This window comes from Eucalyptus grandis, chromosome 5 (genome assembly GCF_016545825.1).
Source record: "Eucalyptus grandis isolate ANBG69807.140 chromosome 5, ASM1654582v1, whole genome shotgun sequence".
Lineage (NCBI taxonomy): Eukaryota > Viridiplantae > Streptophyta > Magnoliopsida > Myrtales > Myrtaceae > Eucalyptus > Eucalyptus grandis.
The window spans coordinates 48471168-48497077 of NC_052616.1; the positions used below are offsets into that span (position 1 = coordinate 48471168).

Consider the following 25910-nt stretch of genomic DNA (forward strand, 5'->3'; position numbering starts at 1 on the left):
TCACCAAACAAATCGTGCAGATTTCATTGCTCAAAGAATCAACCATGATACACCGAAACGTTACATCGCCATGCCGAAAAATTTCACCAGTACCGCAGCTCTACAATTACCATAATCTCCCCCATCTTGCGGGCCGCCGAGCAGAGAAAAAAAGGGAAAACAGTTAAGTGTAGCACGGTTAACACTGTCGGTCAGTTGGTCAGGTCCTCGCGCCACCCCGAGGCATCGAGTGGAAGCAGCCTTTCGATCCGCGGCGGTTTGTCGAGCCGTGCACAATTCCTGGGTCCTGCCTTGTGTAGTAAATACACACGGCGCAACCAAAGAATCTGATTTACACCAGAGACCGGAATCATGCAGACAAAATGATGGCTCGAGTTGTGAGGCAGTCTCGGGTTCATCTACACTTCTGATACTGAACGCCCTCAAAGCCGTCAGGCCAACATGGAAGATTTTGGCTGGGACATGTTGTCAGTTGTCGAAACGAAACATGACCCTGCGATTCGATATCTCCGACTTCTCCACATGTGAACTGAGAACGACCCAGATAGAGAGCAAAAAGAATGAAACCTCAACTCAAACAGTTAGGGAACAGCAGGGGCGTTCTTGGGGTATCTAGCTGAAGAGGGCATCCGCTGCATAGCTCTCGGGAACTCCGGCTTGAGTCGTTTACTCGGTATCCCTTGCAATGTTCTTTTCCACAACATCGAATTAGTACAATGGCATATTCATCTTGATAAACAGACAAGAATTTATTTAGATGGCAAGAAATCAATCACTTGTAGAGGGAGAGAGAGAGCTACCAAAGCTCCCTTGTTTCCATTTTGTTAGTGGCAAAATTAAAGTGCCTAAAAAGTAACCGATGAAAAAATGGAAGAGATGGCCAATGGAAGTGGGGTAGAGCACTTTTGCAAGCTCCCTTGTTCCATTTCGTAAGTAATGGCAAAATTAAAGTGCCTAAAAAGTGGACCAATGAGAAAAATGGAAAGAAGTGATGGCCAAAGGAAGTGTGATAGAGCACTTGCGAAAAAATTCGCAGTAAATTTGTGCAAGATAGTAATAAGTTTTCCAGTAAGCTTTGCAAATCAGGAGTTCTAAAGAGCCAGATAGGCCAATCCAGCCTTTCCTATATTAGCATTGGCTTGAGTTCACTACAACAAAAGGAAGACAAAATTATGGCTAAGATTGGCCACATGTGAAATCACTGACCTGGGGGAGCCTGCACGTTTTGGAGTAACTTGACCAAGCATTGACCTCAACGACCCCAGAGCCCTCTCAGCAGCCTAAGAAAAGAAATAAAGTTGTTGAGAGAGCCTGGAAAAGATAATTTGTGTCTCTGATGCTTGATATAATCATGACATGTCTAATACATTGAATTTTGTAGGAAGAAGTTACCTGTATCTTAGCTTCTTCCCATGTCAAGCCAATTCCCCTCCCCAAAACCTGCCCATCGATTTCAACCTGAAAGTTGATAATGGAGTAGAAAAAGACATTAGTCGAATTTCAACAATAGAACCAAGGATGCATCACAAAACAATCCATAAGCCTTTCCCGTTCTAGCAAATCATGTTGTCTATTGGAAAGGCCTTGAAAAATAAAACAACAATATGGTTTATAGTGTCAGAAATTAGTTTATTCAAGTCAAGGGTATAATTCACTAAAACCAGGCTTTTATTCCTCTATTGACTTCTAATTAACAAGGAATTCAAAATGAAGAATTCAATCGATGCTCTGAAGTTCACAAAATTAGAATGTCAGAGAATCAAAATTGCATTTGCTCGACCTGTGCGTGAACCTCCTTATTCTGCGTGGGATTCGTTGTCAGCTGTGGTGGGGATTGGAAGACCATGCCAAGACCCTCCATCATGCACTGATGATCAAAAGGAAAAGGAATGGATCTTGTTAAGCAGACACGCAAATCATGCTTTGATTTATATACAAAAAGATTGAACAAGTTCTTTAATTTCTCACTAATTCTTTAAGTGCAGAAACAGAGCCCATTGAAGTCTTAGGGCCTTCAAATCTCGGGTCTGGAAATCTTGATGGCTCAGCTGCAGTAGCATAAGGAACAGGATCCCCTTTGGGCAACGGTTGATTCCCAAAAGAGTAAATACTACCAAAATATCCATTCTCGCTTGCTGGGGATGGCCGATTTCCATCTCCTTGTCTGGAAGCAGGATCGGACTTTGCCCGGTTCATGTATATACCTGAAAAATAATATTGCAAAAAGTCAATAAACTGAATAGAAAATCAATTCTTAGTATTTCCATCCACGACGTTAGTAGTTGTGAGAAGTGCTAAGATCTATGAATTTTTCAAAGAAACGCCAGACCAATAATACTTGAAAAACCCAGGAGATGGAAATTAAAATAAATAAATAAATTTAATTATAAAAAAAAGAAACCCATAGTTCAAGCTGCAACGAAGCCAGACATAATGAGTTTTTTCTGATGGTTCTGCAAAAAAGAACCTTAAGAATTCAAACGCAATTGTTCATAATTAAGTTTTTCATTCAACATGTACAGCGTGTTTCACTGAAAGGCATAAACATCTCAGTTATCATGCATTTTCCTCAGGCCTGTTTATTCAATAGTTATTTATAAGCATGACAACAAAGAATGGGAACATATCCAACATTCTGGGGTCCAAACAAGTCCTAAAACCTATCAATGCTCCTACTGCATTTTGATCATAAATTAGCAATCACTAACTTCTCGGACGTCTAGTAGGTGCACATGGTAGAGGAATACTTTTTCCATTTTAGATGCATAGTAGAGGTCCTAGAGGAGCAGCAAACTTCCACATTCTGATCCTATGGAGTTTGTTGAAACAGATATCCCATGGCTTCAACTAGATAGTACACTTTGGCCCAAAAAAAGGCTAGATCCCACACTCTTTGGTCCACCCCAATAGAATCCACAAAGAACTGGGACTGGCCTTGCAAACTTCACATTACAGCTTAAGCAATACTGTAGTACCAAGATTCATGAAAAAGATGGCTATTCAAGTAGATAAGGATTTATGGTCTCTGTTAAAAAATATAAGGATTTATGGATATTTCCAACTAATTCCCATAACAGGTACCCAAAAGGTTGAAAATAAGGATTGAGGGGTAAAATGAAGGCTGATCCTTATAGAGAGCAAAAAGAACCACCTTTCTGGCAGTAGTAAGACAGAGCAGCCCAATCATATACTGAAAAATTTCAGCACTCTCTCCCGGGAGATATACATAGTCCATCAGGCACTTAGGATTTCCTTGACCAGATATTAATTGTCTCATGCTTCTCCAAGATAACCTTGACATTTTCTGGCCATGTTAATTCAGGCTCTAATAGGCTGCCCTCCCCTTCTTTTCTCCCGCCCCAAAATAATAAACATAAAATCCAGCCAGAAAAAACACACCTACTAAAGTGAAGGTAAATTATTTTGCATGCATCTTTACAGGCAAACACATATTTAGCTTAAGTTACAGTAGTCAACAGCATTATGACATAGTAATCCCTTATGATTCAATAAAATTGCCTATTCTTATATTATAGCAATAAAAGTATTAAAAATGCTTAATGAAACAGGTAACGCTAATTTCATTTTACCAAACATTCCAATGGTCACTCTGGCAGATTAACCAGGAGACAGAACTTTTCTTTAGGTTGTTTCAAAGTATCCAAGCCTACATATGTCGTGTCAACTATGCTCGAACATCCTTACATTTAGCAGAAAATCGACGAGACATACTAGAACCCACACTTGTTTCCCAATGACCATCAATTGACATATTTCTTATGACACCATTTCCAATAACCATCAAGATTAAGCAGTCAAACAGAACCAAGACAAGGCAGTAAACAGGACACTGTAAGAGAGCATCTCACCGGCCAAATGCCTTAGCGAAGCTACAGCAGCCTGGTGTTGAGCTTCTCTTCTTGTTCTACCACTCCCTTCACCAACCTTCTCTCCCGCAAACCAAGCCTACAAGAGAAATCAATTTGTAGAGTGTTCTTAAGTATACCTTTTCCTATAAGTAGCGTGTTTTTAAATTATACTTAACTAAGAATGTCACAGCCAAGGGACCTATACACAATGTAGATAATTGAGTTTACAAATCCAATGAGGTGAGAAATGTTGAGAGTGAAAGTAAAAATTCTCAACACTATTCCTAGTGAGGAAGTACCTCAATAGAAAACTGCAGATCCATGCTTAGAAGCAAAGACGGTTTAAACTCCACCTGCAAATTTTTGTTCAAATTAACAGATGAAACTTTAAGGGATCCAAAGACTACAGAAAAGTGCATTCTAACTGAACCTCAACAATAACAAGGCATTTTCTAATTACCTTTGCTCCACACTTCATTGCAATTTCCTGTAAAACAACAGCTGGAGCTTCTCTAGTTGGTGTAGGTCGCCCCGATTCAGAGTCAAAATCTCGACCAGTTGTTGATGCGCGACTCAAAGAATTTTCCTCACCTTCAAGTCAATCAGCAATGAGAACATGAGTCTACAAAACAAAACTACTGATTATAAATGATAATAGAATATTTATCAAGAAAAACCAAAAAAGCAACACGATGAGACATGCACTCAACCGGGCAGGTAGTATGTAAGTAACAGAGATTATATTGAGAACTCCTACATTTCTGTCGTATTATACAAAACCAACAACTGAAAATTTTAGGACCATTGGCAAAAGTAATGATCAGTAAAATTATCAGCACGGCATTGACCTAACCAAGGCAGGGGTGTCCTTTTCAACAGGTCCCCACACCACGGCCCCTACCCCGCGCAAGAACAAGGTAATAATGTCCAACAGAACATTCACATCACACAAACAACTTTGACAAAAGTTACAGGCCCCACCAAATTCTATAAGCAATATTATCAACACTAGAAAAACACCACTTTATGTCCAAAATGGTTTTTGATGAAGGACCCCATGAAACGAGCTGTAACTCACCAGAGATAGAATGATAAGTGGAAAAGTTATGGTTTAGCTTTAGCCTGTCATCTCTACCATATCCCTGAAAGAAAATAAGGTCAAATGCACAACCTTCACAACAAAATTTCACTTAAGCAGATTCAAATCATTCAACCGAATCAACTTCCATCTTCACCTCTTTTGCAATCTTTGACTTTCATGAACAGTTCTTTCAGGAGGAATGGAACTCTCCATATTGGGAAAAAGGGATGGATGATGAGGTCGATGCTTGTCAATATGCATTTCAGAATCTAATGGATATTCTTTCGGAACTGATCTGGTTAGTCGCCTTGGACTCATCTCTTCTTCCACCGGAAACCAGGTTCCATGTGACTGTGCCCTTGGAGCGGATACTTGAATAGGAGGTCTTACAGGAAATGGCGGTTCCCCAGGAGCTTGATCCCTAGTATCTTGCCCGTGTTGCAATATGAGCAGCCGCCTCCTGGTGTCGGGATCTAATTCTGATTCTGGCACCTCACCCTCTTCCCTAGCAGGTGAACTCTGCATGCTTTGCTCTGGAGGACTAACCTGGCCAAATTTTTTAACTAAACCAGTAGCTTCAGGAAACTGTGCACTGGGAAAGGTAGAAGCTGTTGTCTGAGATGTAGACAAAGAAATTGTGCTTGCAGAAGATGCCAGTGCATTCTGAAGAGATGCAAGTATCCTTGGATCCAAATTAGAAATTGCTGAAGAGACAATTGAAGCTGGAATTGCATCCTGCATTAGAACATTGATTTCACTAGGCTGAACTGATAACTCCAAAAGGCAGGTAATCAATTAACACGAATGACAGAAAAAAAAAAAATTCCACATTTTGATATGAAATCATTGAAATGATCTGCTCCCACAACCTATCAAAAAGTTGGCTCTCAGCCTGAAAACCATCAAGTAACATTAACGTATGCTTGCATAAGCAGAACAACACTTTTTTTTTTCTCTATTTATTCATTGGGTCTTGTAACAAGTGCCCCAGACACTTGTTAAGTACACTACTGCAAATAATTCAACTTTCAAGGCATTGGTTATGCATCCATGAGGGCAATTAGTACGATGGAAATTAGAAAATTTCCTTCAGTAGTTGCTTTTCCATTGCCCGTGGGACACTCGTTAATGAAATCCTTTCTAATAAGCAACAATAAATACTATGCAGCTTTACATGTTGACATCAAGAAAGATATTATGTACCTTTAATCTTCTTTCGACCTCAGCACCTGCCATTCCATCTGAAGAAAGTGGATCTTTGTTTCCATTTGAGGCAGAAGTGTCATCCTGAAACAGTATGGTTCAACTGTGGTGAGAAAATCATGCAGAACGACAGACCTATGCAACCAGTATTTGGCTAGTATTTAGCCTATGACACGACCATCACAACTAACCTCTGAAACTAAATAGTTGCTCACGTCAGGAGGACAAGGGATATCTCTTGTGTCATCTTCATATGCAACTTCTGAAATTCTTTGTAGAAGACCCTCATCAAATTCTCTGTTCCAAATGTTAAATTTAAGCCCAAGTTCTACCGAAGGACATCATAGGATAAGCACATTCATGCATACAACAGAAAAAATGTCCAAATATTAAATTTAAACTCATGTTATACCAAAGGATATCATAGGATAAGCATATTCATGCATACTTCAGAAAAAAATGTCCGCCTTTTACTGACTTACTTGAAAAAGCCGCCTCTAACATTACAAGCAACATTTCTTGCAACACATAATACTGGAACAGCACTGTTTGCCTGTAAAACAGAGAGGGGAAAAAAATTATGAATGCTGGTAAGGCAGGATAAAGAAAACTCTTCAACTTGCAGGGGCAAATATGTCTTAGCCCATCACAACTTCAAGCAGCAGAGAAACTTCATTCTTGTACCTCAGCTTGGGGAGCATAGTATGGGGCAAATGCAGGAACAACATGAACACGAGGTTGGTCTTTCTCATCCCAAACTTTTAAACGGTCATCAATCACCAATGCCATCTTAGGATGGCATATTCCATTTTGAAAGACATCAAACAGTGATTTCCTTGAACCTGTGCACAGCAACAGATGAAGAGATCCCCCCAAAAAAGGAAAAAAAAAATCAGTGTCCTCTATGATACAACCACCCAAAGACGCTTAAAGTAAGTCTATCAACAGGAGGCTATTCATATTTTCCCAGAAAACTAACAATGAAAGGCCATTCATCAAGTATACAGTTTCATTAGCCAGATGAAGAAAGCGAAAGGAGATCTAACAAACTTAAGTAACTTACCAGACTTAACACACACAATGCGCTCCGGAAATTCTTTTGACTGTATCAAGTTTGACTCTGGATCAAGAAGCCTCCACATTTCCAAAGCATAATCTCTTTCAGCCATAGTGCAAACATAAACCTCAAAGCGCTTGCGCCCTCTAGCAGTTAAGTAACTTCGAAGTTCCTCCCATGCAGGTCTCAACCTCACGAGAACACTTGTATCGCGAATCTGCATGGGTAAAAGAGAAAAATTGCATAAGCGATGGTGGTTGGTACGTGCTAGCCTTCTCAAAGACACTAAATACTAGCTGCAGCATCGAGTCAATATTGTAGAAAATCTTGATACACATTTTTTTAGAAGAGACCTTGAAAATCCCACATACCAACATTTCAATTGTACATTTCAGTCGCACAAAACAAAAAAACAGAGACAAACATCGGTGGACAGGCACAAGTACTGCTCAGCATTACATGCATACCAGCGGATTAATGCGGGTCAGAATAATATTTTTCTCTGGCAACCGTATGAGTGGACGAACAAGAGGTTGGCTGTTGTCAGAAAACGCAGGGACATTCTCATACTGAACTTTGATCACTTTCCCATTCTCAACAACCTGATCATTGTCGACATACTGCTTAAGAATCGTCTTATCATCCTGATACCTCTTCACCTCTGCATGCATGCCAGAAATGCGTTGCGGATCTGACTCGGAATTTATTTTGCGTTGGAGAGCATCAATCCTATCCTCAAAGGATCGCATGGTATTGGCGACAATGAGCGTTTCATCGAGATCAAATACGATCCCAAGACACCTTAGGTTCAGCATGACAAGACAAGAACTGTAAAGTCCCGATGAGACACAAAACCCCCAAAAGCATGGATGTTGTCTATCACCATTTCGGGAGTACATGGCAACCAAGTGAAGTTCATCTTCTCCGAGTAGCATCACTGCAGTCTGAAATTGATATTGAAAAAACAAACGTCAATTTTCAAGAAAACCGATATCAAGCACCAAACATGACAGATATCAGGTACTTTAAATAAATTCTCTACAGTGAGCTCTCCTCAGAGCCTTGTATGAGGTGAGATTCGGTTTGCAAGGGTGTCACATCTTGTTCTTGTAAAAACGATTGTAGAAGTGAGGCAAATTAATGGTAGCAATTCAATGCAATTATGTTTGCAGGTAATTTCTGTACCATACATGCCTGCATGTTCCTGCCAACACGACTCAACATGTTCACGAAAATTCAATGGATTGTCCTCAGAGCTACATTGTGACATTTTATGCTAAAAATCACCTTGTTAATAAGATCAACAACATTAAAATTCGGACATTTCCTCAAATTTTGAAATATCAACTAGTCCAGACACCTATAGTAGGTGGTGTAATACTGCAAACGCTGCAATCAATCAACTACTGAAATCTGCTACCATGATTTTAAGTACTCAATTGTCATTTATCAACAAAAACAGCAGTTTCCAGACCACATCCATGTCAAACACAGAAATCAATCATTAAAATCAGATGGCATAGTTCTAGCATCATTTAAGTCTCATTACAGCGCTCCAACTTCAGCAAGCTGAGGAACAAGTCTTCAAGTCAATCAAGACAGAGTTCTATAATAGGAACAGGAATAAAGTCCAAGCTTTTGTGTACAATCGTCAATCAAATGAAACCTTGTCCCCAGAAGTTAAGAACAAATCTGCAAAATTTAGAAGCCCATTCATCCTGGGAGTTCCCTGAAACTCTCGAAAACAGATACAAAGGTGCATGTCATATAGTTCGTCCTCAATAATTTGTCCACAGTCCATAGTAAAATTAAAGGGTTCGCCTTGATTACCAATTCATGTGTACTAAGCTCTTAAATCTTTATGGGTATTTCCCATTTCTTGATCTTCTTTCGAATTAATTCTTTCTTTTGTTGAATTATCTGGGTTATGTTCCTGAAGTTCAATGGGTTGTGTGCTGATGGATAGATACCTTGCTGTCTCTGGTACAGGAGGAGTGCAAAAGGGAGAGCGGCGAGTCCGGTGACAGGGAGGACTTGGCCTCCATTTTGAAGCAAATCCCACTAGGAGCAATGGTGTGGAGCACCGCGAGCGGGGGGCACCTCTCGCTGGGCGGCGACAGGTGATCGACCGTGACCCTCTCCTTCACCACATTCTCCACCAGTCTCGCCTTCTCCTTCCTACTCTGATAACAACCCTCGTCTTCCCCTCCTCCTCCGTCCCTGTTCGGCTGTTGCAGATAAATCTCCACCTCCCCCGCCAGCTCCTCCCCATGGTACACCACCGATTTGTACATGTTCTTCCTCCCCCACGGGGCTCAATCAAAAATCGGTCAAAACCCCCTCCTCCGTCAGTCCCTCCTCCGTCCGTCCCTTTAATAATAATCAATCAATCATCAAATCGATCAAGATCGAATCGAATCAAATCACGGATGATGATACCCCTTTTTAAAGGCCCTTGCCTGATCTTGAAATTTTTGTCTTTTTAAGTGAGAACGAACCCGGAAACGAAAAAAAAAAAAAGGTCAAACGAAGACGAGGCCGAAATAAAAATGAAAAATTTAGGTCAGCCCTTTTCTCGCGTGCGTGTTCCCGTTCGAAAATTGCTTAGATCCGCCACCGATTTCGACGACGGCCAGATGTGGGTATACAAAAGGGGGCAAGAACCGAACAAGAAAACGGGTGGCCGGGGGCAGGGGGCAGGGGGCAAAAGCTCCTCCAAACCCTAGTTTTTTTTTTTAACCAATCGGCGCCGAGAAATCCCCGACCGACCCACCGATCGGCCGCCGGAAAGCGGCGGAGAAGCAGCGGCGGCGGCGGCGTTCTGAGTTAGGGTTTGGCGGTGGCGGTGGCGGTGGTGGGGGTCGATTGGAGGCGAAGATGGAGAAGATGTTGCAGAAGATGGAGATGGGGATGAAAATCTGCACCTCCTTTTAGAGGAAAAAGGGGGAGAGAGAGGAGGCGAAAAATTAGAAACCCTAGATCCGGATGGCGAAAGGTCAAAAGCCAGCGCCTCCTGGCGCGCCCGTATATGGTGACGATATCGATGATAATACACGCATGAATATAATAATGATGGTGATGATGATGGTGATAATTTAAATTTTTAATTCATTATTTGTTTTAATTTTGAATTTAGATTTAAGATAATGTGGAAATTTGATTGATCTAAGCAATGCCCGTGGTTGCTTGATTAGGAGGGTATTGCCCAGTTGCTATAGTCTGCTAGATAATTAAAGAAATAGATTAGGGTTTTTTTTTTTGTAGAGTGGGCCTAAAGGAAAAGCTGATCTGACCATGCCCTCGTCCGTCGTTGCTCGATTAGGAAATATTACTTGATAATTGAGAGATTAGTCACGGTTTTCTGGACATGAGCAAAGTGGTGCATCCTTACTCGATCGGGAATATTAGTGTATTGCTAGATGACCGAGGGTTACTGTCGTAACAAAATTGAAACTAATTCAACTGTGACAAATTTACTTCAAATTAAAAAGGATTTCCACGTGGACTTACCATGTTGATTGAGTTTGTGCCATGTGTCATCAAACTCAATGATTTCACGATAAAATTTGAAAGAATCTAATAGAGAATAAACATGTCAAGTGTGCATTAGCTTGGGTTTTTGGTGATGCAACATTAGTCGGTGATATAATTGTCACGAGTGTGCTAGGTTGAGTGTTTTTTATAACCACAAACTAGTTATGGGTAAAATTGTCATGAGTATGCCAGTTTAGGATTTTTATAATATTAACCCAATAATTAAAATATAGGTTAAGAATATAGTGCGATTGCCATTAAATTTAAAAAGGGCTCGCTAGAAGTGGCTTGAGGAAAATGGCATATATAGTTGATGAACTTTGTCTAAACGTATTATGTAATTTATGAACTTTTGATTTATTAAATGTAGTTCCTAACTTTGCCTCAATATGCAATTTGTGGTCATTAAACTTTTAATTAATTTAATGTAATCTCTAAATTTGTGTACACATTCAATTTAGTCTACAGGCTAAATAATCAATAAACTAGATTAAACGTAGTGACACAATCATTCAAAGACTGGATTGAACATTTATGAAAAATATATATATAGATAGATAGATTATATTAAGTGAATTAAAAGTTCATATATCATATTGCACAATGAAATAAAGTCAATAACCACATTGAAAAAATTAAAAATTCAGTAGATTAAATTGCACATTTTGGCAAAATTCAATGACCAATTTATATAATTATTCCAAAATAAAAAGTCAATTTTACCACATTCGTTGTTATTTGATTACAGAATACTACTAAACAATCAAAAAGTTAATTCGTGAAAATAATTTTATTAATACAAGTAGAGTCGTGCATTTTTCCTCGATCACGAAAAATTACCATATTACTGAATAATTGAAAAAACCAATTTAATGATGCATTGCATTGCTCTTGAATCTAAAATGGGTTTCGTAAAGTGGTCAAAAGAAAATATTACTTGATTAGGGTATATTTCTAAGTAATGAAAAAAAAAATCTCGAAATTTTGATTTTTGATGAGTAAGAGCAGAGTGGTGATTGGCTGATCGTAAAAAGTCTATGCTTTTTGCACACCCATGACGCGTTTGAGCAAAAGTCGGAGACTCGATTGAGTGTTGGGGAAGAATGCCACGTGGCACGAGTATTTTCCCTTGACACGTGTCGGGCTTTTTTCCCATCCACCCCTTTTTTTTTTTTTTTGGGTTAGTAAACCAGAATAATTAAGAATTGGTTTGGTTAAAAAGCAATGGGAACGCAAGGATTCAAATTAGATTTTGTCGAAATCTCTAAGTAAGGAACAAGAGATTTTGATCAAAATTAGATTTTATCCACTAACTAGGGCCCGACAATCCTCATTGACCCTTGGCCATCAATCATCCTTCCTGACAATGGTGGGGGCGGCGGCGGCAATTTTGCTTTGCTTTTTTTTTTAAGTTAATTTATTTATAATATTTATATTAAAAATCATATTTAAACCAAAATGGTGTCATTTTAACATCGTCCTTCATGTTTTAAACATGTAGGAGAGAGAAAATAATAAGAAAAACGAATTAGCATTTTTTATCAGCCAACTTAGATCGGGTTAATAGAACGATTTAATTACGCCATTTTAATGAATTGTAAGATTAGATTACATTTTTTTGTAAATTTTATGATGTGATTACAAGTTTTAGGACTTTTGGTATATTTATCCCAAAAACGAATAGGCAGCTCGATGACCTCGCCGTCACTCAATTAGGGAATATTACTAAGAAATTGAAGAATTAAAAGTGATTTTATGAATACAAGTAGAGTCATCCATCGTTACTCGATTACTAAATAAATAAGAGATAAATTAAGAATAAGATGTGATTTCTATTGGATCTAAAAAGGGTTTCATAAAGTGGTCAAAAGGACAAAAAAAAGAGAGTTAATGTTACATCGCCTTTTGTTACTTAATTATGAAATACTACTAAACAGTCAAAACTTTAACCTCGAAAATGATTTTGTGGATGCAACTAGAGTTGTGCATCCTTACCCAATCATGGAACAATACCATATTAGCAAACAATTAAAAAATAAATCGAGTATATAGCACGATTGCTGTTGAATCTAAAATGGGTTCGTTAAGGTGGCGAAAAGGAAATATCAACTTTTTTTAGTCAAAAAAGGAAATATTATTTGATTAGGAAAATATTTCTTAGTAATTAAAAAAATAAATCCTAAAAGTTGATCTTCATGGATACGAGTAGAGCGGGGATTGGCTGATGGCGATTGGCCGTGACGCGTTTGAGCAAAAGGCCGAGATTTTATTGAGTGGTAGGGACGAGTGCCACGTGGCACGGGTATTTGCCCCTGAGACGTGTCGAACTTTTTTTTTCCTCCCAATTTGGGGTTAGATTTAGCCAGAATAATTAATGGGGGAACACAAAAATTGAAAATTAGATTTTATTTAAAAAATTACCATATCAAAACATCAAATAATCCATAAACATAAACATATGGAGTTCTTTTTTTCTTTATAATTGGATTTGAACCAATGTAAAATTAGTTTTGTATCGAGATGAAAATTTCACAATTTCCTGAAAATGAATTAATTATGAAATGTTATTACTCTTCTTGCGTCAAATTATAACCTACTTTGGCTTGGTGATATTATTCTCTTGTTATAAATTTGTACGATACCAAGTTGAAACTATACATCTCGTCATTTGCGTGTCATACTTAATATGCGTGGTACTTATGAGATAAAAAAAAAATCAGAAAATAAAAAGATTTTATAAATTGGTTTGTCCCATTCATTTTAAGATAAGTAATAAAATAAAAGAGTTTTCGTATAAGCTTAAAAAAGCTGCGCAATAGAGTTTCATCTATTCTCTAGAAACTTTACAACATGTTTAATGAAAAATGAGCGTATTGTCCAAGTATCATATAGTAAGCTTAAATAATCTGCACTCCATACGAGAAAACAAAATAAATAATAGAAAATAACTTTATGAAAAGGGAAGATCATATAAGTGGTCCCGAAACATTTAATTTGTCGATATAATACTGAACTTTTGTCAACTACGTAATATCGTCATTGAACTTTTAATATATTTGAGTGAACCATAAATTTTGGTCTAATGTTACATTTTCATGTAATTTAGAAATCGCATTGAATAAATTAAAATTCTAAAGATAATATGGTACATTAAGTTAAAATTCATGAATCATGTTGCTTTAATTAAAAGTTTATGGACAACATTACATAATAAATCAAAATTCGTGGGCATTTGTGCTACTGTCGCCTCATGAAAACATTTAAAAGGCTTTTATATGTGCCAAAAAAAATTATTTCTCCTATTTGGAGATTCTTTAAAGATTATTTACTTTATGACAGCGAGTAAAAGATGTACATAAGTAGAAAAGGTGCACGAAAATTGGCCCAAACGTCACTTGACCACTAAAGAAGAAGGCATGCATAATTTTTTTTTTTTTTTTTTTTGGTCAAAAAGGCATGCATAATTAGAAGAGGTAAAAACCACTTATTATGCCCGAATCAAATTTAATCACTAGAGGATATTACATGAAAGATCCATGTGGTATTTTTATTTTGTCGGACTATTCTTCATATTTTACCTCCTTGTGACAAATTTGATCCCTACACCAATCTCTTATTGTGATTTCAGAACAAAGTCTATACTTTCCATCCAAATGTCAACATAAATCGCTAATGAGCGCCGCTGCCTAAGATAAATGCATAGAGAAAAAATAAACAAAAGACGAGAAGTTACAAAAATGGTCCCTACACTAATACCGTGTTCGATTTTGGTTATCGTACTCTATTATGCAACCGATTTGGTCCCCAAAAATTAATTTTAATCTCGATTTCAAGGTAAATTTCATGTATCACCTAAAATGCGGACAAGAATTGTTGAGTGAAGTGTGGGGAAAGGAATGGAAACGTGATGTCCTGAGCAAGGAACTGTACCCGATTTGATCCGGTCAAAACATTATCGAAAGCTAACCTTTACCTTTTTGTCCAGTCGCGTGACTTTGTTGCCTCCTCTTTTGGGCTTTGTAATTATTCTCGCAAACAACAGATGTTGATATAAATAATTGCATATAATTGTGCCCTAATTATTTTGGCCTAATCTCTAATTTGAATTCAGCTTCAATTATGATTCGATTTTTTTTTTTTATCTTTAGGTAAAATCCAAATTTGTCCCAACTTTCTTTGTCTGAAAAACTCCAAACTTTCTTCAATCCAAAATCTACCTCGAATCTTTTTTGTTTACAAGAAAACCACCAACTTTAACTGTCATCAAACATTCGTCTAAAAATTGTCATTAGTCATCCTTAATTTTTCTAATTTCCATATCAAATAATAGTTTCACCTTTTTAGATATTTTTTTCGCTTTTCAAGAAATTATACCGGCTAATTCAAAATTCATCTCAGTGGATTTGGAATATAATCCACAACTACAATTAGGGGTGAGTATGGTTCAGGTGGGTGGTTCTTACCCGAAATTAGGAACCGCCACTAAGGACCGGTTTCGAAAAATTGAAACCGAGAATCACTAGTTGGTTTCATAGATCCATTCAACAATTAGACTGTTGATCTAGTTTAGTTCTCAGGTAGGTTCATGGAACTGGTCCCACCAAGTTTCACGTACTTAATGCAATGTTCTCCAATAAGCCAAAGTAAAGCAAAAGACAAAGAACTTCCACATTCTTAATTACAAGATCAAGTAAAAAGATTTGGCTCCTATTTAATGTTTAGAGTTGATGCCGTAAGTCGATGGGTGTTGAGTTTGAAAATCGATGATGTAAGTGAGAGATAGAAGGATGACTTAGATGAGGTAAGATTGAGACGAGACAAACACTTAGCTCACGAGGGTTGAGGTTTAGATTAAAGATTTTAGGGTTTTCATTTTTCTTAAAATTTTTTTTTTGTTTTAAATTTGAGTGGATGGTTCTACACTTGGAATTAGAAACTGGACTTATACCTATTGGTTCCAATAAATTATAATTGGGAATAAGACCGGTTCCCTTTAGAATGGTTGGTTCTGGGCAGTTCTCGATTTTTTTGCACACCTTAACTACTACTACACTCCCCACAATACCCATTCAATCTTTAAATTCTGAAATTGATTATATTCAAGAGTGCTTTTAAGGTAGTCATTAAACATCTAAATAAAGAAAAAAACTGTCATTTTCAAAACACCGTCTCTTTCTTATTATACGATCCAAAAGTCATTTAAGACTCCATCGTGTCGCAACCACTCGTCCTTCCCTATGGCAATGTCGTCCATGTGCAAAATCCTTAATCGCTTCTTGACAAGTTTTCGAGGCTCCTTTGTTGAGCAAAAGGAAACAAAATGTCGAAATCCAACCACTACCTGGGTGATGCGGCTGGCGGTGAGCTTCTCCCCCTAACACAAGGGGAGGAGTTTGATTCCCGGACATCGCAGGCGATTTACCCGATGGCACGTGTGTGGTGGGAAGACATATCAGTCCAGGGTTTACCCCATTCCCCTCAGCATTTCGAGGCTCCTTTGTTTGAGCAAAACGAAACAAAATGTCGAAATCCTCCCTTTAGTCGAACATGCCGAAGTCTTGAAGAAAATCGTTAATTTATCATCTCCCGACTATTTTGAAAAATAAAATCTCGATTTTTGGAAACATAGATTTTCAAAATCAACATAAACACGATTTGCATGGAATACAAGGGCTGGATTTATTTCAATTTCTGCCGAAAATATATGTGCGTAACTGTGTATATATACACGCGTACATGGATCTCAGTAGGTCCTTAAAAGGCTTACGGAGGAAACAGGCGGGAGAATCGCCTTGGGTGGGAGACCCTGTGCTGTCCTCCTATTCTCTCTCCGTCGGAAAGACAAAGATAAATAGAGAGTTTACAACCGCCTGCGGTGGCCTAATTGAATAAGTGCTCTCATAATCATTTGCCCTCTATGTTGGAAAGACAAAGATAAACAGAGAATTTACCACCGTCTGTGGTGGCCTAGTTGGATAAATACTCCCATGATCATTTGCTAGATAAGAGGAATTTGAATCCCGCTAGCTGCATATGATTTAAGTGCGACGTCGGGGTGGTGAGTCTTCCACTAGCGTCACCAGGGTTTACCCCCTCGTTACCTGCGGGCCTTGTCGAGCCTATCCATGTGCAGACAGTACGGTGTGCGGATTCCCTGGGTCATAAAATAAAAAATAAAAAATAAAAAAATAGAGAATTCCTCGCGGTGGTGAAAGTAGATACCATGTCAGAACTTCAGTTTTAGCTAGTAGTTTTCCGCGCCTAAAGTGAGTGAAGATGAATTAAATGCACACAGGTGAGTTAACATGCCTTACGGCACTGTTCTCAACTACAAATTGACTCAGTCCCCGGTTGAGGACAGTGCGGTAAGGGTTGTCCTCAACCGAAAATATATGCGTATATATACAATACAAACGCACACACATTTGGCTCAATATTTGGATAATTTTCATTTTTCGTCCCCCCCAAAATATAATAACTTAACCGTTGAACTCCCGCCATTTTCAGCTCACTCTTCCTTCTTCCCCCTTTCTTTCTCCATTTCTGCAAATTCTTCTGCTCAAAACCTCTCAAATTCCCCTTCTCCATCCATGAATTGCACCAATTGCGCATTCCGAACTGCACCCTTTGCCCCTCTCCCGCAAACCCCCCTCCTCAACCGCTCGCCGGCCGGGAGCTTGCGGCCCAGCTGCCGAAACCCTAGGCCCCTCGTCTTGCCGAAAAGGAGCTTGCTTTCGTCCGGAAGGCGGAGTCTCCGGGCGAGGTCGTCAGCCGAAGATGGCAGCGGCGGGGGAGTCGAGAGATGGGTGGAGCGGCTGCCGAGGGGCGTGCTTGGGGCCGATAAGGTGCTGCGGTTGATCGCCAATGCTACCGCCAGCCCCATCAGCCAGTTCGTGGCGGCGCCCACCACGTTCTTGCATTTGGTGGATCCCAGGATCAAATTGGTGAGGCACTTTCCATGCCGTGAACTGACGTGGTCGCAATAGATTTTCGCCGGTGCCGAATTTTCTCGTGTTTCGACTTCGTGCCGTGCAGGGACTCATTGGTTGTTCATCGGCATGATCTCTTACATGATTGTTTGATATGGTGCTGAGTTCTATGTGTTTATATATCCGTCAATCTATCAATTCAGTCCGAATTTCTGGGAATGATAGAGTAGTATAAGGCAGTGTAACTTCTTGGTTTTCCCTTGGCTTGCAAACACTCTGGAAAGAGAAGGGGAACTTCCAAGTGTTGATTTGCATTGAGTTTTTGGCAATGGGGATCTGCACACGTCTTTTGGGCCATGTCAACTAGAGTAAATCCATACACTAAGTCTGCTGTTTCCCCTGTTTTTAAGTTCTGTAGCCACGGCTTGGAGGGGCACTGCTTGTCATTTCTCTGGTCTTATGTGAATTGACAGCTTTTAGTCATGATCCTTGACATTGTAGAAGTGTTTTAGCTTTTGACCAGCTGCTTCCTTGCCATCAAGTGATTTCTGGCAGTTGCTATCTCCAGCTGCTCTGCACTGCCATTCATTCTAGTAAGCAGAACTAAGCTCTGAAAGATTGTGGCATTTGGAGTCACAGTATTTATCAAGAATTTTTTCTTCTCCACTAAACGCACCAAAGATTCAAAAGCTGTTTGCACGACTTCTTTTGATTATTAAAAAGACTTGTGACAAATCCTTCTTTTAATTCAAAATATTTTATGTTATGCGAGCTCTTTTTCATATGCAAGATTGATGCTCAGGTGCCCTTATCCACTTGCTCCTATGATGTATACTCTAATACAACAGATGGCTGCCTGTACAAATAGTTTAAGCAATTACTTCACCCTCCACAAGAGCTAGACAGGTTATTAATTTCTCAATTGTCTTTGGTTTGCAGGTTTGGCTTCTGGTTCTTGTTGTTTTACCAGCCAGGTCCCACATAATAATGCGTTTTGGGCTAGTGTTGTACCTGGCCTTTCTTTCTGTGTGGATTCTACCGAGACATACATGGATGGTGAGTGATCTGTTGACTCGTTGACACAGTCACGTATCCTTTTAAGATTCGTTTAATGAGCTTCCCTGGATACCTTTAGTTCAAACAGATCATTGTTTGTGTTTTTCGTAGAAAGATAACTGCAGCATCTAAGGAGCACACAGTAGAATTTGGGACTCTGTCTGGTTTTCCATAATTCTATTCCTTTTGTAAAATCAAGTCATATCTGGCATTAAGATGAATTGTCTTCTCTGCTTATGGCTTGTGGTCTTCAGAACGGAGACATGGTGTTGGGGGGAAGAGAGTCATGCCTCTGTTCAGTTACGGTTGTTCGTTGTATTTATGTTTGTCTCTTTGTTGAACTGGCTATTCCATGCCCTTTGTGGCCTCATTCCATTTGAGGGTCTTTTATCAAGGGACAATGACATAAAGGCATCAGCTGAACGGTCTAATATGATTTAACTCTGAACAGTTGAAAACATATCCTACTGGACATTCTCTTTATTCTTTGATATACAGCATGTAAGAATGACCGGATTTTATCTATCCTTTTCCCCCCTGGTGGAATTTCCTGTTTACTTGTTTGGCTATTCCAGGATCAACTGGGAAGAGTAACGTTGCTCTCTGGCATTCTTTTTATAATGTTGGGATTCGGATCAGATGGTGTGCCTCCATTAGTCCAGTCAAGAACTCCACCCCCCACGATGGTTGGATTGCCCAATGTTCCTCCATCTTTTGAAGGTTATTCATACTTAATTATGAAGCTGGGACCGCTACGATTTACAAGGAAGGGCTTGTCAGTGGCTAGCACAGCTGCCTGTTTAACATTCACTGTGAGTTGCTTATAATTATCCTTATTTAGTTGCACTTTACATTGAATTCAGTAACAAGTAGTTCACAGTGAATTCAGTAATGTGGAGTTAGATACTTTAGCCAATGTACTTGTCTTCATTATTTATTTTAGATTGATGTGGAATGGTACTCCTAAGAAGCATTTCTTCGAAGATAAGTGATTAAATTTTTTTCTTGCAACGGTATATTCATTTTATAGAACTTTCATGTTCTCAAGTTCTATCAATTGCATATATAGACTGAAAAAAAGATTATCCTGAGGAGAGATCATTCTTCCTTTTGAAGATTTTCCAAGGTGCGAGCCTTTGCCTAACAACTACAACACCAGAACAACTAGCATCTGCTTTGAAGTGGTATATGCTCCCATTTAGTTATGTTGGTGCGCCAGTTGCTGAAATTATCCTCACCCTCTTGCTCTCATTAAGGTTCATTAATCTTGTATTTGATGAGGTAAGACTATAATTGGTCGGATGAGTTCCTTCAGTATCAATCTATTAGGTTTACCGCGTCGTCTCATATGTTTGAAATGTCCACTTCATATGGCAGGTCCGTAATGTGGCACTTGGAATAGTATCTCGTAGAATAAGTTGGCAAAAGTTGACCATGATGGAGACAATTGATGGTAACGACTATATCTCTGGCATTCATTATTGGCTTTTAGTCATCTTTTAGTTGGCTTCGAGAAGTTGGAAACTGGAACTTTTTAGTCAGATCACCGGTTACATTTTAATCCTCTTTTATACAGGTGACAAAGTATCTTGGGTTCAATATCTTTTAGTCACAGTGATGTAGATCCACTGATGTTTTGCTCCCGTGCATCTTATAGCCTCCTTTTCGTCAGTTAATTTATATGGCTTTGTGGGAGGAGGGCAGAAAAGAAAAAAACCTGTCTTCTTTACCCCTGCTCTCTCTCTCTCTCTCTCGATCACATGCTTGCATGCAGAAATGCTTAATGAAGTACCAACTCATGCAAAGTATGACCTACTACTCTGCAGATAGAAGTATAATACTATTGCTAACAAGCTATCAGAACATACTTTGTCTCAATTGGTGGGAACTCTCAATCAATATCATTGTGATATTCATTTAGTAGTTATACTAATCTGTTCTCACAGGAGTCTGCCCCTATTGCCAGGACTATAAATTTATATTTATTTGCTGTCTCAGTAGTCACTACACTTTCATCTTGTTCTTTGAACAATTTGTATACTGTATGGCCAAACTTATTTAGCGCACCTCTCTCGTTTTTTCCATTGCCTATTCATATTCCTTCACTCAAATTTATTGATTTTATGTAAAACTGCATACAAAGGGTCATGATGTTGAAAATAAAATATAATGAAGAGTGTGGGTGCATTATGATTCCTTACTAATAAATATTTTTTGTTGTTTTAACACTATTCAACTTTTATAGTTACTCTACTAATTATATTGTATTGGTTTTTACTATGCAGTGTTCATTTCCTACATTCGTCGGATCTTCAAAAATATATTTACCCATGCCGAGCAGATCTCACAGGTTTATATATCGTTCTGGTTTAGAATTATAGTTCCTCCTTCAAATGCATGTAGCGAAATGTTGCGTCTTTTTTAGATCCACCAATTGCCAACTGAGAAACTGTCTAACCCTTTTCTGATGACCAGAAGATTTTCTTGTTGCTTGCATTGTCAAAAGTTTCATGCAATGATTTCATATCTCAATCTTACGCTACAATAGCCAACTTCAGAGAAAATGAAAAATACCAATTTGGAGAACAAATAAAGAAATATGTTTGTAGCTAATGATGCTAAAGCATAGACCTAAGTTGAATTTAGGAAATTGTTCATAGGACAATGCTGGCATGATAGTTTTACTCTGTTTTCTGTTGATTTATAGACTTTTATAGACACTTGTCACCTTAGCTTGGCACCATCTGCAAAACCCGAGTCAAAGATACGGACTTCGTGAAATCAAGTATTTCACATTTAGAATTATCTAGGCACATTTGATCGGGTTACTGAATGTCCTTAATCTATCTGAGATTGCAAAGCTAGTTCTACTTGATTTGATGTAATATGATCACATAATACAGTCTAGGATGATCACATAATACAGTCTAGGCACTTTGTTAGATTCTCAGTTTCAGCTGAAATTTAGTGTGATCTATCTGCAATTTTTCACTCATTAGCACAACAGTTATATCTAGCAATGTGCCACTTCAGAATATGCATTATTTGCTTTGGAATGAAAAAATAATCACCTATTTACTCCTCTTAGGGTGATGGTATGTCCCAATTCTTTGCATGATTTTAGGCCAACTTTAAGATCCTTTCTTGAAAGTTTTGCTCCGAAAGTGAGTGAAACTGTTGCAGAGACGATTTGATTGTGCATGACCTTGATTTGAGGGTGCGCGTGCGCGTGTGGGGTGCGGGGGGAGAGTTTTTGTACAGCTCTGCCTCGAGGCTGCCAGATTGGATGGGCAATGCATCTAATTTATCCTTATTGACTGTGAACTGAGATTTAATATCTCATTGGAACCCTCAATGAGGAAGTGTTGATCAACCTGTACGTGAAATTTGAGATGAAAATGTAGAAGTAGGGACTTAATTCTTGGTTTGATGTCTAACTTATGTGGTTTTGAGTCCAATAGTTCAGGTATAAATCAGAATAACTGATTTCGTTTCACTTTGACTGTTAGAGTAAGCAACCGTCCCTTTCTGAATTGCACTCCAACACCTTGCATTTATCTGTTGGTTCTCTAGTGTTTATTTAAAGCCCAGTTGGATATCACTCGAGAATTCGAAAAACCAAAGCTAATGTAGTTTCAATTTTTAGGCCAGTGGTGCCCATTTACAATGCTTAGCTTTAAAAGCAGTTCCCCACCTGTGCTTTGTTGTCTTTTGATCCTTCAAATTAATGGTTTTAACAGGCGATGATTATAAGAGGCTTCAGAGGTGACAGCAACAAGCACAAGATTTATTTCCGATCAACCTCATCAAATGGCATGGCAGATACTGTTTCCTTATTGTGCCTGATGGGCATTGTAGGTGCAGCAATTCTGTCCGATTACTTGATCGTTTGATGCTTAAATCAATATATCATTATTTTGTGTTTAAGTATAGCAGTGTTCCCGGGTTTTCCAAATCATATCTGTGTATAAGTAGGAATTTTACCCGACATGGATGGCATCATAGGTGCAGCAACAAATCGACCCTTGTTTTCTCTGTATTGGGAACTTGCTCTGCATTGATCAGGTTCTTAGCGTAAGCTCTATCTAGCGTGATGAGTTGCTTGGCAACGGTTCTCTACCAGAGCAATTGTCTGCTGTACCTCGTCACGGGGCAAAGGAAAGGGGGAAAAAGCTGGAAATGCCTGGGATTGAGAATGAGAATCCATTCTTCATGAGAAGATTGGTGAACTGAACAATAAATGCAGTACAGCATGCTTTTACTCCATTAACAAGGAAATAGAAGGGAAAGAGAGTATATCACGCTACAGATTATGCCCTGCGAGTGGCCAAATTGGTGTTTGTTACTTAATATTCGATGCTAGGGAATTCGTGTATTGAAGATGGAAATGGTTTGGCGAAATCATCAAACTGTATTTAGGTATGCAAATTTAAGACCTAACCAAAGCTTGAAGCCGCTCCCTGAAGCAGAGCAGTCGCTGTCGTTCGAAACAGGACATCGCAGTTCGCGGACTAGTCAGAGCTCTCCTCTGTGTTATCGAAACACAGCTAATTCCTAGAGATAGATTGTCATAGAAGTCTGCTTATTCATAGAGTGAAGCAGGTAAAGTAGCATGCTTTGAGACAGAGCTTGTTGGTTAGAAGCACAGGCACGGCAGGCAACCAGAGGTGGCTCGACGATCGGCAAGGTGGCGGATCTGGGCAACGCGAGCTTTGGTTGGACTTGAGCTTGGGTGCGACCATCACGATCGCACGGTGACATTGCCATGCTTAGCTGAAGCCTCTGCCATTGCCGCTGCATTGCACGAACATTCACTCAGTCGTCGTGTTGCGTTGAGGCTGCTGGAGAAGAATACTCTTGTCGGAAACCCCATCTTTGTAGTCATCGAACACGGCCATTGCCACAGCAGCCACTGGAGACCTGTTGCAGCCTCTCTATTCACTGTCGCAACCACCATGAACCTAGGTCACACCCCCATGATTTGAGGTTGCGACAACCTAGTCTACGGTCTCCAAGGCGATGGCCGGACCCTGGCCGGTGGCTAGGCCAGTGTCGCCAAGTCGCCGTACCCCCTTTTCCCCTCCGTTCTATCAGATGCGCGCACAGTCTCTCTGTCTGTCCTAGAGTTTTAGGCATTTTTCCCTGTTTTGTGTACTTAATCCATATGGCATGGTTTGAAACAAAATCGGTGTCCATTCAATAGTCCAGTCAGCGTTCACGTGACAACCTAAAATGGCGATCCACGTCCTCATTAATAAAGATTTTATAAGTTCAAAAATTTATTCGAAGAGACGTTTCTTGGACATTGAATATTATATTTAAGGAAAATGAAACAATATTTCTCGAATGTTCATTTCAAATGTGTAATGTGATTTTAAACTTTTAAATAACTCAATATGATTCTTAATATGATTTAAATCCTTTAATTTATTCAATGTAAATATTAAATCTTGGTACTTATTAATTTAGTCAAATTAAATGAAGAGTCTATAAACTATATCAAATACATAGAAATAATAATTCTAAAAAAATATATCAAAAGATCGGGAACTAAATCTAACAAATTAAAAACATAGGGCCCACATTTTATATTGAATTAAAATATAACGATCATGATTAATAAATCAAAACTTCCGGACCACGTGCTATGCGAGTCATAAAATGCAATTATCCCAGTTCCTTAAAGTTCACGAAACTGCACCTGCACCTGCACCTGCCTCCCTCCTCCCTCCTCCGCATCTCAGCGGTACGATACGACGGCGCGTGGAAGTCCACGAACCGAACCGGCGAGAGAACCAAAAAATAAAAAAAAACCGGTCGCGAGAAATAATATTCGAAAAATGCCAAACCCAAGGGGCCGGCAAATCCTCCTCCTCCGTCTTCTTGTTCAGCTGGAATTCAAGAGCCTCGAAGCCTCTCTCCGTTTCATCCTCCAATCCCTGTCGCGCTACCCGAACGACCCACCAACCACGATTCAAAGTCCTCATCCTTTGTCGCCACCACCGAACAGGTATAAATAAATATGTCCCAAAACTAATTTTTTGATCAATAAAAAACACAAATTAGTATATCTATAATAAATTTATCATCAATTATAGTCAAATTATTTAGTTAAATGATATGTTGGATGATACAATTTGATATTTTTTTTATTTTTGGTAGGTGATAATTTGAAAATCAATGATAAGTTGCATAAATGACTCTGTAGTACCAATTTGAGATTTTATCTTGAGGGAGAAGTTGTAACAAATGTATTAGTTTGTGGTTTTTGTGAACGAAAATGCCCACCGATTTGAGATAAAATAAATAAATAAATAAATCCATCATAAATATATCAATTTGAGATTTTTAATGGTAAAAAAAAATCAATTTGGGATAAAATTGTTATAATGTGCTCGATTTATAGCTTTTCATAGTATTAATTTTTTGGGTTTGTTTTTTTGGTAAGGATTAATATTTTGTATTGAAAAATACATTTTTTTGGCAAACCCAAAATTGGTATGTCTTTGAAAAACCCCAAATTAATATATTTATGACAAATTTATCATAAATTAGTTTCCATTAAATTTATTTGTCAAATTACTAAGGCTGCGTTTGGTTCGGCATTTGCAATGGCTTTGAGTCCACGTCTGGTTGAAAACCTAAAGTTACTTGGGGAAAATGTAATTATGTTTGGTAAAAAATTTCTTTGCAAATGGACTTTGAATTAAATGTGCATTTGGTAAAGAAAAATTTCTCAAGGCTTGATGGGTATAATATATATTTGAAAATTCAGCTAAATTCTTCGTTGGATCGGCGAAGGGCTACGGCTTGCCGTCGGTGAGGTCGCCCAAGGTCGGGGGACCTCCGGCGAGGGTTGCTCGACCCTGGGGCTGCGCGACCCGGTGGCCGCCCTGGGTCTCGTGAGGGTCACACGACTCGACGCCGTTGCGCGACCTCGCGAGATCCAGGCAAGGGTCGCTGCGACCGCGAGACCCCGGCGGTCGCACAGGTCGAGCGACTGCGCGAGGGTTGCCGAGGTCGGGTGACCTCCGCGGCCCTTGGCTAGGTTGCGCGACCCTCCCGGAGGTCGCTTGACCTCGGCGACCTCGGTAGACGAATTTTTTGACAACCACAAACCTAAAACCAGTATATTTTTAACAAATTTACTGACAAAAAAAAAATTGAAAAATTAATGAGGA

General features: G+C 39.0%; 2 protein-coding genes across 2 annotated transcripts; one reads left to right on the forward strand and one right to left on the reverse strand.

Annotated features, from left to right (window-relative positions):
• On the reverse strand, window positions 1-10214 carry LOC104445305 (RNA polymerase II C-terminal domain phosphatase-like 1). Its single transcript, XM_039312268.1, is given in 17 exon segments — window positions 1-690; window positions 1207-1280; window positions 1393-1458; window positions 1781-1867; window positions 1969-2204; window positions 3870-3966; window positions 4169-4222; window positions 4330-4460; window positions 4948-5000; window positions 5093-5685; window positions 6154-6237; window positions 6345-6450; window positions 6636-6706; window positions 6838-6995; window positions 7217-7427; window positions 7678-8154; window positions 9181-10214. Coding segments are annotated over 17 exon segments (2931 nt in total). The 5' UTR covers window positions 9505-10214; the 3' UTR covers window positions 1-581.
• Window positions 10215-17216: 7002 nt separating this feature from the next.
• Window positions 17217-22807, forward strand: LOC104445306 (protein ABCI12, chloroplastic). Its single transcript, XM_010059153.3, has 7 exons — window positions 17217-17688; window positions 18613-18729; window positions 19305-19541; window positions 19846-20010; window positions 20107-20182; window positions 21015-21079; window positions 22470-22807. Exons 1-7 carry the CDS (start codon window positions 17335-17337, stop codon window positions 22620-22622), a joined length of 1167 nt encoding a protein of 388 aa, XP_010057455.2. The 5' UTR covers window positions 17217-17334; the 3' UTR covers window positions 22623-22807.
• Window positions 22808-25910: the final 3103 nt, after the last annotated feature.